Consider the following 13480-nt stretch of genomic DNA (forward strand, 5'->3'; position numbering starts at 1 on the left):
CTAAGATCGCGCTGTTTGAATTTTTACAAATGATTATATGAAAATTCGACCGTTTTTATAGAATTTTGCCTACATTTCTGTCGATATCTTATTAAAATCATTATAGAATTCAAAAAGTATTATTTCTCAAGGGGTGTTGAAAACTTGATGCGAAAATATTAAAAAATGAATGCACTACGCACGGTTTTTGTGTACGTGTCGATGTAAATTAGATGTTACGATAGGTCACACGTGCTTGTGGAATGGAAAATTACCGGCATGACGTTTTGATATCTTTACGATTCGCGGGTAAATTCCAGTCAATCCAGGTAGCGACTGAACCATCTCAAAGTTTGTTGACGTTTTGTAGATGTAATTTCTGAATTTTGGTAAAGTAAGGACGTAAAAAAAACCACTCGCCCGATCGGCCGAGTACACAGCGAGGTCCACTCGTCCTACTCAGACTTAACTCGCCAATGCGAGCAGGCGAGTGGAATTTTACACCTGTTAATGCCGATAAATGTACGGCAAAACACGATATTTGCACGCGTTAAACTCCCTTCCTGTGAAATTACGTCCAGGTGAAAATACACTAATTTTATTTTCTTTGGGGCTGTAAACAACCGACCGGCGGAAAAAATAAAATAAAACTCGGGAAAATGAATTTTAATTTTATTCCACTTTTGCAATATTTAGGACCGGCGCTCCCGTAAAACGAAAAATAAAAAAACTCTGGCCTTAGATAATTCTTTCCAGAATACAACAGAACTTAAGGTCCTTGTTTAGAAATTGTCGATCAGCCAAGTGCAATGTATTATGGACAGCTCTTGATTATTTTGCATACAACTGAAAGAGATTTTGATTTTTTAAACCAAGACTTATATTTAATATATGAGTTGCACAGAGCATTGAAATGTTAACTGCAGATTTTCAGGAAATCCAATTTCTTGTATTTCCTTCATGTTTATCCTGCTTTAACTGTTTGTCCTCAAATGCTTACTCAGTCTGTTTTTTAGCTCACCTGTCACGGAGTGAGAAGGTGAGCTTTTGTGATCGCTTTTCGTCCGCCGTCCGTTGTCCGTCTGTAAACTTTTACTTTAAACGACATCTCCTCATAAACCGCTAGGCCAATTTCATCCAAACTTCACAGGAATGATATTTGGTATGTAGCATCATCTAGTGGTCCTCTACCAAAATTGTTCAAATTATCCCCCTAGGGTCAAATATGGCCCCGCCCCGGGGGTCCCAGGTTTTACATAGACTTATATAGGAAAAAAAGTTTAAAAATCTTCTTGTCTGAAACCACAACACTTAGACCTTTGATATTTGGTTTGTAGCATTGTCTTATGGTCCTCAACCAAAATTGTTCAAATTGTACCCCTTGGGTGAAAAGAGGCCCTGCCCTGGGGGTCCCAAGTTTTATATAGACTTATATAGGAAATAAACTTTAAAAATCTTTTTGTCTGAAACCATACGACCTAGGCTTTTGATATTTGGTATGATGCATTGTTTAGTAGTCCTCTACCAAAATTATTCAAATTATGCCCCTGGGGTTAAAAAGGGCCCCGCCCTGGGGTCACTTAGTTATTATGTGAGTTATATAGGAAAAATACTTAAACAATCATCTGATCCTATTTCCAAGACTGTTTAATTATTATTACCTGATGACCCCAAGTAATATGTTGTCACTTGACTGTGACCTTGACCTACTGACCTACCTTCTACAGTCTTGAAATTTCGATGACATACACAATTTTGCACACAAATCGTAAAACTGAATTTCATTGACCATGAATGTGACCTACTGACTTTCTTAATTAATTTTATCATCAGTTTGACATTTGAAACATGTAGCTCATATTACTCAGGTGAGTGATCCAGGGTCATCATGACCTCTTGTCTTGTTTTTTTTTAGCTCACCTGTCACATAGTGACAGGGTGAGCTTTTGTGATCATCCATCGTCCATCTGTTGTCCTTCCGTCCATAATTTCTTGAATGTGAACACGATAGAGACCACATTTTGCAGTCAGTTTTAATCAAACTTGCACACAACTTGTATTGGCATAATATCTTGGTTCCTTTCGAAAACTGGCCAGATCCCATCATGGGTTCCAGAGTTATGGCCTCTTAGAGGGCCAAAATTTGCTAATTTTGGCTTGTGAACACAATAGAGACCACATTTTGCAATCAGCTCAAACAAAACTTGCACACAACTTGTATTGGCATAATATCTCGGTTCCTTTCGAAAACTGGCCAGATCCCATCATGGGTTCCAGAGTTATGGCCCCTTAGAGGGCCAAAATTTGCTAAATTTGGCTTGTGAACACAATAGAGACCACATTTTGCAATCAGCTCAAACCAAACTTGCACACAACTTGTATTGGCATAATATCTCGGTTCCTTTCGAAAACTGGCCAGATCCCATCATGGGTTCTAGAGTTATGGCCCCTTCAAGGGCCAAAATTTGCTATTTTTGGCTTGTGAACATGATAGAGACCACATTTTGCAATCATCTTTAATCAAACTTGTGCACGACTTGTATTGGCATAAATCTGGGTTCCTTTGAATACTGGCCAGATTCCATCATGGGTTCCAAAGTTATGTCCCCTTAAAGCGATAGCCTAGTGGTAGAGCATCCGCTTCGAGTGCGGGAGGTCGTGGGTTCGATCCCTGGCCGCGTCATACCAAAGACGTGAAAAATGGTACCAGTAGCTCCCTTGCTTGGCGCTCAGCATTAAAAGAGAAACTGGCCTCTTCTCTCATACCCTCGTGGCGATGGATTCCATCAGGAATGAGGTGTCGAGAGTGATTGATATAAGTTGTAGAACTTCCTTCACAATCGACCTAGAATAATTTATGTATAAACTATAAACTAGGGCCAAAATTTGCTATTTTTGGCTTGTGAACAGGATAAAGACCACATTTTACAATCATCTTTAATCAAACTTGCACACAACTTGTATTGGCATAATATCTCGGTTCCATTTGAAAACTGACCAGATCCCTTCATGGGTTCCTGAGTTATGGCCCCTTCTAGGGCCAAAATTTGCAATTTTTGGCTTTTGCAGCCATATAGTGACTTCATTTATGGTTTGATTTGATACAAACTTGCAAAATATTTTCAACAACAATAATTCTTGGATTCCATGATGAATCCGTCAGATCCAATCATAGGTTCCTGAGTTACGGCCCCTGATTGACCTCTGAAAGAGCCAAAATTCGTTAATTTTTACCCTGTGAACACGATAGAATTGACATTTTATATTTGATTTTAGCCAGACTTACACACAACTTAAGTCACAATAAGATCTCGGTTCCTTTCGAAAACCGGCTAGATTCCTTCATGGGTTATAGAGTTACTGCCCCTGAAAGGGGCAAAACTTTCTATTTTGGCCCTTTCAGCCATATAGAGGTTTCATTTATGCTTTGATTTGATACAAACTTTCACAGAATGTTTATCTTAATGATCTTTTGGCCTGGATCGAAACTGGGTCATGTCAGGTCAAAAACTAGGTCATCAGGTCAAATCAAAGGAAAAGCTTGTTAACCATCTAGAGGCCACACTTATGACCCTGTTTTCATGAAACTTGGTTAGAATGTTTATCTTGATGATTCCTAGGCCAAATTTGAAACTGGGTCATATGGGGTCAAAACTAGGTCACCCAGTAAAATCAAAGGAAAAGCTTGTTAACACTCTTGAGACCACATTTATGACCCTATCTTCATAATACTTGGTAAGAATATTTTTCTTGATGATTCCCATTACAAGAGGACCAAGGGATATCAGTAGTGGGGTTCTTGAACTACAGAAGGAACTAGGGCTATCAGTAGGGGTGGTCCTTGAACTACAAAAGGAACTAGGGCTATCAGTAGGGGTGGTTCTTGAACTACAAAAGAAACTAGGGCTATTGGTAGGGATGGTTCTTGAACCACAAAAGGAACTAGGGCTATCAGTAGGAATGGTTCTTGAACTACAAAAGGAACTAGGGCTATCAGTAGGGGTGGTTCTTGAACTACAAGAGGAACTAGGGCTATCAGTAGGGGTGGTCCTTGAACTACAGAAGGAACTAGGACTATCAGTAGGGGTGGGTCTTGAACTACAAAAAGAACTAAGGCTATCAATAGGGGTGGTTCTTGAACTACAAAAGGAACTAGGGCTATCAGTGTGAGTGGTTCTTAAACTACAAAAGGAACTAGGACTATCAGTAGGAGGGGTTCTTGAACTACAAAAGGAACTTGGGTTATCAGGAGAGGTGGTTCTTGAACTACAAAAGGAACTAGGATTATCAGTAGGGGTGATTTTTATGCCCCCACTTTTGGGGGGTGCATATAGATTTGCCCTTGTCGGTCGGTCCGTCCGTCCGTCCTTCCATCCGTCCATCCGAGAATGTTATGTTGCGCCTAGCTCCAAAAGTATTTGACGTAGAGTCACAAAACTTTACAGGAATGTTGGTCAGCATGTGTATTTGTGCACCTGGTGTTTCGCTTCCCGATTCATTCAGTCATGTAGGAGTTATGGCCCCTCACTTTGGAAAAATTGGTCATTTTAGTGTTGTGTCGCGCCTAGCTCCAAAAGTATTTGACGTAGAGTCGCAAAACTTTACAGGAATGTTGGTCAGCATGTGTAGTTGTGCACCTGGGGTTTCACATCTGGATTTATTCAGTCGTGTAGGAGTTATGGCCCCTGACTTAGTAAAAAATTGGTCATTTTAATGTTGTGTCGCACGTAGCTCCAAAAGTATTTGACCTAGAGTCACCAAAGTTACAGGAATGTTAGTCAACATGTGCAGTTGTGCACCTGGGGTTTCTCGTCCGAATTCATTCAGTCGTGTAGGGGTTATGGCCCCTGACTTAGTTAAAGATTTGTCATTTTAATGTTGTGTCGCGCGTAGCTCCAAAAGTATTTGACCTAGAGTCACAAAACTTTACAGGAATGTTGGTCAGCATGTGCAGTTGTGCACCTTGGGTTTCGCATTCGGATTCATTCAGTATTGTAGGAGTTATGGCCCCTGACCTAGGAAAAAATTGTCATTTTGCGGTAATGGACAGGTATCTAAAAATCTCAAGAAAGCATATATGTTTATATGTACATTATATATGGTTATTTTTTGCATTTGTTTTTAAATAGCAACATATTGTTTTCCCAAAGTTGATCTGTGTCCTTTGTCATGTAGTGGGGGCATCTGTGTCCCATGGACATATTTCTAGTTGAGCAAGAAAAGGAACTAGGGTTATCAACTGGGGTGATTCATGAATTCTTGAATTTCAAAAGTTACAAGAATTATCAATAGGAGTGATCCTTTAACTACAAGAGGAACTATAGTTACTAGTAAGGGTGATTCTTAAACTACAAGAGGAACAAGGGTTACAAGTAGGTGTGATTCTTAAACTACAAGAGGAACAAGGATAATACTAGAAGGGGTGATTCTTTAACTACAAAAGGTACTAGGGCTATCAGCAGTGGTGGTTGTTGAACTACAAGAGGAACTAGGGCTATCAGTAGGGGTGATTCTTGAACTATAAAAGGAACTAGGGCTATCAGTAGTGTTGGTTCTTGAACTACTAGATGAACTAGAACTTTCAGTAGGGGTGATTTTAGAACTACAGAAGGAACTAGGGTTACCAGTAGGGGTGATTCATAAACTACAAGAGGAACTAGGGCTATCAATAGGGTGATTCTTGAACTACAAGAGAAACTAGGTTACTAGTAGGGCTGATTCTTATACTACAAGATGAACTAGGGTTACTAGTAGGGGTGGTTCTTGAACTACAAGATGAACTAGGGCTATCAGTAGAGGTGGTTCCTGAACTAAAGAGGAACTAGAGCTTTCAGTAGAGTGGATCCTAGAACTACAAAAGGGACTAGGGTTACCAGTTGGTTGAGTCCAGCACTCCAAAAGGAGTTAAGGTTATAAGTAGTGGTGATACATAAACTACAAAAGGAACTAGGGCTATCAATAGGGATGATTCTTGAACTACAAGAGAAGCTAAGGTTATTAGTAAGGGTAATACATAAAGTACAAAAGGAACTAGGGTTATCAGTTGGAATGATTTATGGACTACCAAAGGAACTGTGCTATCATTAGGGGTGATTCGTAAACTGCAAGAGGGACTAGGGCTATCTGTAGGGGGTTGATTCTTGAACTACAAGAGGGACTAAGAATATTATCAGTAGGGGCGATTCATGAAATTGTTGTGATTCATAAACTACAGTAGGAAATAGGGTAATCAGTAGGGGTAATTCTTGAACTAAAACAGGAACTCAAAGGGTTATCAGTAGAGGTGATTCTTGAAGTATGAGAGAAAAGGGGTGATTATGATCTACAAGAGGAACTTAAAGGGTTATCAGTTGAAGTGATTCGTGAACCACAAAGGAAACTCTCTACTATACTAGGTCGTAGAACAGTTGAGCCGCGCCATGAGAAAACCAACACAGTGGCTTTGCGACCAGCATGGATCCAGACCAGCCTGCGCATCCGCGCAGTCTGGTCAGGATCCATGCTGTTTGCTTTCAAAGCCTATTACAATTAGAGAAACTGTTAGCGAACAGCATGGATCCTGACCAGACTGTGCAGATGCGCAGGCTGGTCTGGATCCATGCTGGTCGCAAAGCCACTATGTTGGTTTTCTTATGGCACGGCTCAGTTATGTTCCTCCTGTATTAATTAATCACCTGACTTAAAATACATGAATGAGATCCTTTACGTTTTCGATAATGCTGTTAAGGAGGCTACTAGATAATTGTTAAATTTTCGAATAAAACCAGCATACATCTGTCATTGTTGATATAAATGTTTTTCTTTTTTAATTAATGGAAATAGTAACTAGAATACATTGAAAAGTTAGTATTGTAATATTACTGTTGTGCCCTATTGTAAAATCATTTAATTTTGGGGCATGAAATTTAAATTTTATAGCAGAATGACTATTTCATTGGTATTTTAATCTATAGATTTTTTTTGAAGATAAAATGAATGTGAATTCTTTTTGTTCATTTGGATTTAATTTCATGGATTAACAAAACCATGAAATTAATGAAAATTAGTCCCCCATAAAAATTATTAATTTCAAAGTTTTTTTACGTGTTCAACTTTATTTTTATCATCAACATGCAAATTTCACCTTGAAGTAATAACAATAGGTGTACATGCTGTGTCTTCAGTTTTGTATTAAATGATTTGTTATCTAATTCAAATATTAGTACTGATGATTAGATAACTGATTAGATAACTGTAGGAAGTTTGTAAACTTTATATACATAACCACTGCATGTTTATTGTTTACTAAGGCAAATACAATGAAACAATTGATTCTAATTCCAAGAAATGATGCACAATAATTTTCACATTTATTTATAATAATTATGTTCTATTTACTCATTTAGCAGATTGAATATAGTCAATATGAATTTATATCTTTGGATAAATTTTGTACTTTTCTTTACCAACACATAGAGTCATATCTTTTATGGATATTTTAAATAGTATTGCTTAGTTGAGTCATCCAACATGGAACCATCTAAGAAAAAATACAACATGAAAAATGTCTTTCAGCATTTAATTTTTCTTTTTTACAATTTGATATCAAATATCTGAAAATATTTTCGCACTGTAAAAACATATACATGAACCAACCATGCCCTCATATTTGTAAAGAAATAAAATAGTATTTTCACTAGAACATTTTACCATAATTACCTTCAAAAAAGGCAACTTTGTAGTTAATCGAGGCATTTTTTGGTTGGTTTTGTGTAACACTCGCACTCAGCTTACTGTGAATTTCCAGCTCAAACATTGTAGGAAGACCTCAGAAGCCCCTCGGAAGTATTCTTTAAGGCTGGGACGAGCACCTTGCCAGGACCATTGAACCTTTTAGAATCAGCTTTCCAAGCTAGAATGTTTCAGTCACAAACAATTATTTGGAAAGGCTTATCTGGCCTTTTTATTTCCTTATTGAATAAAATTATCATGATAAGGGCTTAGTTTTATAAAGGGTAAACAAAATTAAAAATTATCAAATACTAAATTAAATATTCACAACATGATGTAAGGAAGTTAATTAATTCAGTAATTCTGAAATAATCAATAGTGGTATAGTGATATTGCAGGATATGTTATAAAATGGTGATGGAATGATATAATGGAAAACCAATAATGATAATAAATGAAAGAGTACAATAGTTGGTGTATTTTCTCAGAATTGATATTATGCATGTGAATGCTAACAAAATAAAACAGAAATCAGTATGAGGAAGTCACGTCTGTTCTCTGGGGGATTTATTACTGGGAGGAGAAAGGTGATCATGCTGTTTATTTGTTGTTCTTTTTTCAACTTTTAATTCTTTGTATACTATTTATATTTTTATATATCTGTATAGTATTGATATGAGGTTTGAGAGTTCAGTTTATAGCCTTGTCTTGGCAAGAGAAAGCTGCTTTGTCCTGAGATTAAGATATCGTACAATTTTATCTTTATATGTGCACCAGTCTTAATTATGTCTCCCTCCACTGGGGGAGACATATTGTTTTTGCCCTGTCCGTCAGTCCATCCATCCATCACACCTCATTTCCGATCAATAGCTTGAGAACTATTTGACCTAGATTCTTCAAACTTCATAGGGTGGCAGGGCTTGTCAGTCCATCAAAGGTCAAGGTCACAGGGGCCTGAACATGGAAAACCATTTCAATCAATAACTTGAGAACCACTTGACCCATAATGTTGAAACTTCATAGGATGATTGGACATGCAGACTATAAGATGACCCCTATTGATTTTAGGATCACTCAGTTAAAGGTCAAGGTCACAGGGGCCTAAACATGGAAAACTGTTTCCAATCAATAACTTGAAAACCATTCGATCTAGAATGTTGAAACTTGCAGACATGCAGAGTAGATGACCACTATTGATTTTGGGTCACTCTATTATAGGTCAAGGTCACAGGGTCCAGAACATTCAAATCCATTTCCAGTCAGTAATTTGAGAACCATTTGATCTAGAACCTTCAAACGTCATAGGGTGATAGGACTTACAGAGTAGATGACCCCTATTGTTTTTGGGGTTGCTCCATCAAAGGTCAAGGTCACAGGGGCCATACGTCTGTCACACTTCGTTTTCGATCATTAACTGGGTAACCATTTGACCTAGAACCTTCAAATTTCATAGGATGATAGGGCTTACAGAGTAGATGACCCTTATTGTTTTTGGGGTCACTTGAGCAAAGGTCAAGGTCACAGGGGGTTGAACATGGAAAATTCTTTCCCATCAATAACTTGAGAACCACTTGACCCAGAATGTTGAAACTTCATAGGATGATTGGACATGCAGAGTAGATGACCCCTTTTGATTTTGGGGTCACTCTATTAAAGGCCAAGGTCACAGGGGCCTGAAAATGGAAAACTGTTTCCAATCCATAACCTGAGAATCACTATGTCCAGAATGTTGAAACTTGTTGGGATGATAGGATGTGCTGAGTAGCAGCATTCTTTGGATAAAAATAAAGTTCATAAGAGTATAATTTTGGCTTTCAGTACATACCAGAGAATGCTGAAGTCACATACAGAGAATATGCAATCAAATGGGAATTTCTGATTTTCAGTAGCTTAATAGTAAATAATCTTATCTGATTGAAAAACTAATAACAGACAAGAAAATTAGACATTTCTCTTTAATTATTCTATTTCTTTTGTCACAGACTGTGAACTCTAACATTCCAAAACATCAGTCACATACCGGAGAAACTCTCCGAGACAGATCTTCTAGTAAAGATATTAATGACTTGGAGGAGGAACTTCAGGCAAACAGAGAAATCATATCATTGTTACAGCGGAATCTTGATGAAGTCACCAAGGAGATGCAGTCAAGGTCAGTATAACGGCTGGCAAACAGAGAAATCATATCATTGTTACAGCAGAACCTTGATGAAGTCACCAAGGAGATGGTCAAGGTCAGTATAATGGCAGGCAAACAGAGAAATCATATCGTTGTTACAGCGGAACCTTGATGAAGTCACCAAGGAGATGCAGTCAAGGTCAGTATAATGGCAGGCAAACAGAGAAATCATATCGTTGTTACAGCGGAACCTTGATTAAGTCACCAAGGAGATGCAGTCAAGGTCAGTATAACAGCAGGCAAACAGAGAAATTATATCATTGTTACAGCAGAACCTTGATGAAGTCACCAAGGAGATGCAGTCAAGGTCAGTATAACAGCAGGCAAACAGAGAAATCATATCATTGTTACAGAGGAACCTTGATGAAGTCACCAAGGAGATGCAGTGAAGGTCAGTATAATGGCAGGCAAACAGAGAAATCATATCATTGTTACAGCGGAATCTTGATGAAGTCACCAAGGAGATGCAGTCAAGGTCAGTATAATGGCAGGCAAACAAAGAAATTATATCATTGTTACAGCAGAACCTTGATGAAGTCACCAAGGAGATGCAGTCAAGGTCAGTATAATGGCAGGCAAACAGAGAAATCATATCATTGTTACAGAGGAACCTTGATGAAGTCACCAAGGAGACACAGTCAAGGTCAGTATATCTGCAGACAGAGAAGTTGTATAATTTTTACAGTAGAACCTTGATGAAGTCACCAGGGAAAATGAAGTCAATATTAGTATGTTTTGTAGGAAATTCATGTTTCTTTTCAAAGTCCAAAGGGGTTGGTTGATGACTTGAAAACTTCCCAAATCTTCTCTGAATATGCGGGGCAGTTTTCAAAGTAATTTGGCAGAAATGTTTCTTTGAGTAAGCTCTAGACTACCAGTCTGAGCTGCAAAACTCAGATAAGTGATCTAGGACTGCCCTAGCCTGCTGGTTGCATTTATCTTAATGAAGGATTTCAATTGTTATGTTATTTTGAAGAATACAGGATACATTAATTTCCTCATGTTTTTTAATGTCTACTAACTTGGCCTGTAGGTACACCATTTATGGTCCAGTCAGTAACTGGAGAATGCTTGTGACTACAGCTGTCAAACTTCATTAGATATCATCCTGTGGTGAGTAGATGACCGCGGCCTGTGCTTTTATGGATCATTAAGTCAAATATCAGGACCACAACATGATTTAAACTAAACTGAAACTGATTAATTTGATTAAACACCTATTTATATACAATGACATATTCAATGGTGTAGTACATTTAATTTAACAAACCATAAAATATTAATGATGAAATGTTAAAAGTCACATAAAATTAAAATCTAACACCTACTGTTATGGCATATAAAACAATTATCAAAAAAATTAAAACAATGATTTGAAGTCTCTAAAATACAGTGTCTTAAGTTTTTTTTAGCTCACCTGAGCCAAAGGCTCTTGGTGAGCTTTTGTGACCGCTTGATGTTCGTCGTCAGTTGTCCATCGTCCGTCCATCAAAAATTTCTGAAAAAATCTTCTTCTTCAAAACTACTGGGCAGATTTACACTAAACTTCACAGGAATGATCCGTGGGTGGCCCCCTTTCGGAAATGCCCAGAGAATTAAAATCCATTCAGAACTGTGGTTGCCATGGCAGCCAAAAGGAAAATCTTTAAAAATCTTATTCTAAGAAACTGTTATACAGATTTCAAAAATATTTTGTAGAAATGATCTCTAGGTGACTTTCTACCAAAATTGCTTAAGCCATTCTATTTCTTTAAAAAAAACACTGCCGCCAGGGGGCGGGGCTTATTTTACCTATATGACCATATTGTAAATTTCAAAAATCTTCTTCTCTGAAACATGAAGACATACAGCTTAAATATTTGGTATGTGGAATTGTCTTAAGTGGACTTTTACCAAGATTGTTCAAGTTATGATCCAAGGGTCAATATTGGTCCCTTGAATTTACATAGAGTTCTATAGGAAAAACATGAAAAATGTTCTTCTCTGAAACCGAATGGCACAGAGCTTAGATATTTTACATATGGCATTGTCTAGTGGTCCTTTACGAAGATTGTTCAAACCATGACCTATGGTCCAATTAAAGCCCCTCCCAGGGGTCAGTTAGTTTTTATATGAGTTATATAGGAAAAATACTACAAAATTATCTGATCATAATTTCTAGACTGTTTAATTATAATTACCTGATGACCCCAAGTAATAAGGGGTCACTTGACTGTGACCTTGACCTACTGACCTTCTTTCTTGTTTTTTAAGATACAGCCTAGAAATTTAGATGACACAGTTTTGCACACCGATCTTAAAACTGACTTTCAGTGACCATGAATGTCACCTACTGACCTACTTTCTTAATATTTTAGCATCAGTTTGAAACATGTTCACACAACTGGGAAAAGATTTCAATGCTTACTTATATTTGACCTTTTTTACCTGATCTCTTACACTTGTCTATGTAGCTCATATAACCCAGGTGAGCGATCTAGAGTCATCATGACCCTCTTGTTTTTAATGTATCAAGTGACTTACTTTTGCGTAATGCTTATGGCAGTTCATTCCACAGTTTTGGACCAATAATACAGAAACTTTTGTCATTAAATGCTTTGTACTTGTTGTATGGAAGAACATAACAACATTCAGAATTTTCTGACACAACTAGGAACATACTCTGTAGGCAGTTCTGTTAAATACATAGGTGCTCTGTCAATGTGACAGCTATACTTGAAAGAAAGTATCTTAAACTCTATCCTTGCTTTTGCCGGCAATCAATGTAAGTCATACAATGCTTGTTCAGAACTGTTGAATTTCCTCCTAGTAAGGACAAGTTTTGCACACATGTTTTGAATACGTTGCATCTTACGTACTTCATTGTAATAGCTACACCACACAGTATGATATTGCAGTAATACAGATGTGAAATAACTAGAGATGAAACTAAAATTTTAGTGGGGCTGCTTTGGTTAAATATTTTCCAATGTTCTTAGTTTGTAGGTAATTCAACATGGCTGTATGACATTTTGAGATTTACATGATCTTTAGAGTTCAAGGTTTCATCAAGAAATGCACCAAGATATCTAATTGTGCTTTCACATTCAATATCTTCACCAGCAATGTTAATTGAATTTGCAAACATTTGTTCAGTTGAGGTCTAAACTAAAACATCACACACCCAGAACCTTAGTTGGTACAGGCCTCACGTGGCAGGAGCATTATGTATTTTGCAAACAGCACTTTTTCTAGAAAAGATAAACATTCTGAGTGTTTCAAAATCTTTGATGTCAAAATTGTAATTCCTTCTGAATTGAATAGCTTACTCTTTTCTTTTTGTTCTTGCAGACAAGAAGCAGAAGGGGCCACAGAAGAAGAAAAGACATCAATGTTGGTGGAGAGAGATAAGGAACTTGTAAGACTACAACATCAACTTGATAAGGCAAAACAGGAATACAGTCTCACTGCAGAGAAACTTAGGTAACTTCTCATCCTCGATAAGAAATCAAGTCATTACATTTTATCATAAGTTTTAAGAAACAGAAAACATCTTGTACTTCTGTCATTTTGTTATATAATATGTTACAAATCATTCTAACATGACCCGTTTGATTTTCCTATTAAATAAAG

At 37.4% G+C, this 13480-nt stretch overlaps 1 protein-coding gene across 2 annotated transcripts in view; it reads left to right on the forward strand.

Moving 5' to 3' along the window:
- Window positions 1-13480, forward strand: part of LOC123525043 (TBC1 domain family member 2B-like) — a 72166-nt gene that overhangs the window by 22284 nt on the left and 36402 nt on the right. For both annotated transcript variants that reach the window (XM_045303722.2, XM_045303726.2), the window contains 2 exons: window positions 9672-9841; window positions 13199-13330. In XM_045303722.2, the coding sequence (XP_045159657.2) occupies window positions 9672-9841; window positions 13199-13330 (302 nt within the window). The remainder of the gene's footprint in view (window positions 1-9671; window positions 9842-13198; window positions 13331-13480) is intronic.

This window comes from Mercenaria mercenaria, chromosome 3 (assembly GCF_021730395.1).
Source record: "Mercenaria mercenaria strain notata chromosome 3, MADL_Memer_1, whole genome shotgun sequence".
Classification (NCBI taxonomy): Eukaryota; Metazoa; Mollusca; class Bivalvia; order Venerida; family Veneridae; genus Mercenaria; species Mercenaria mercenaria.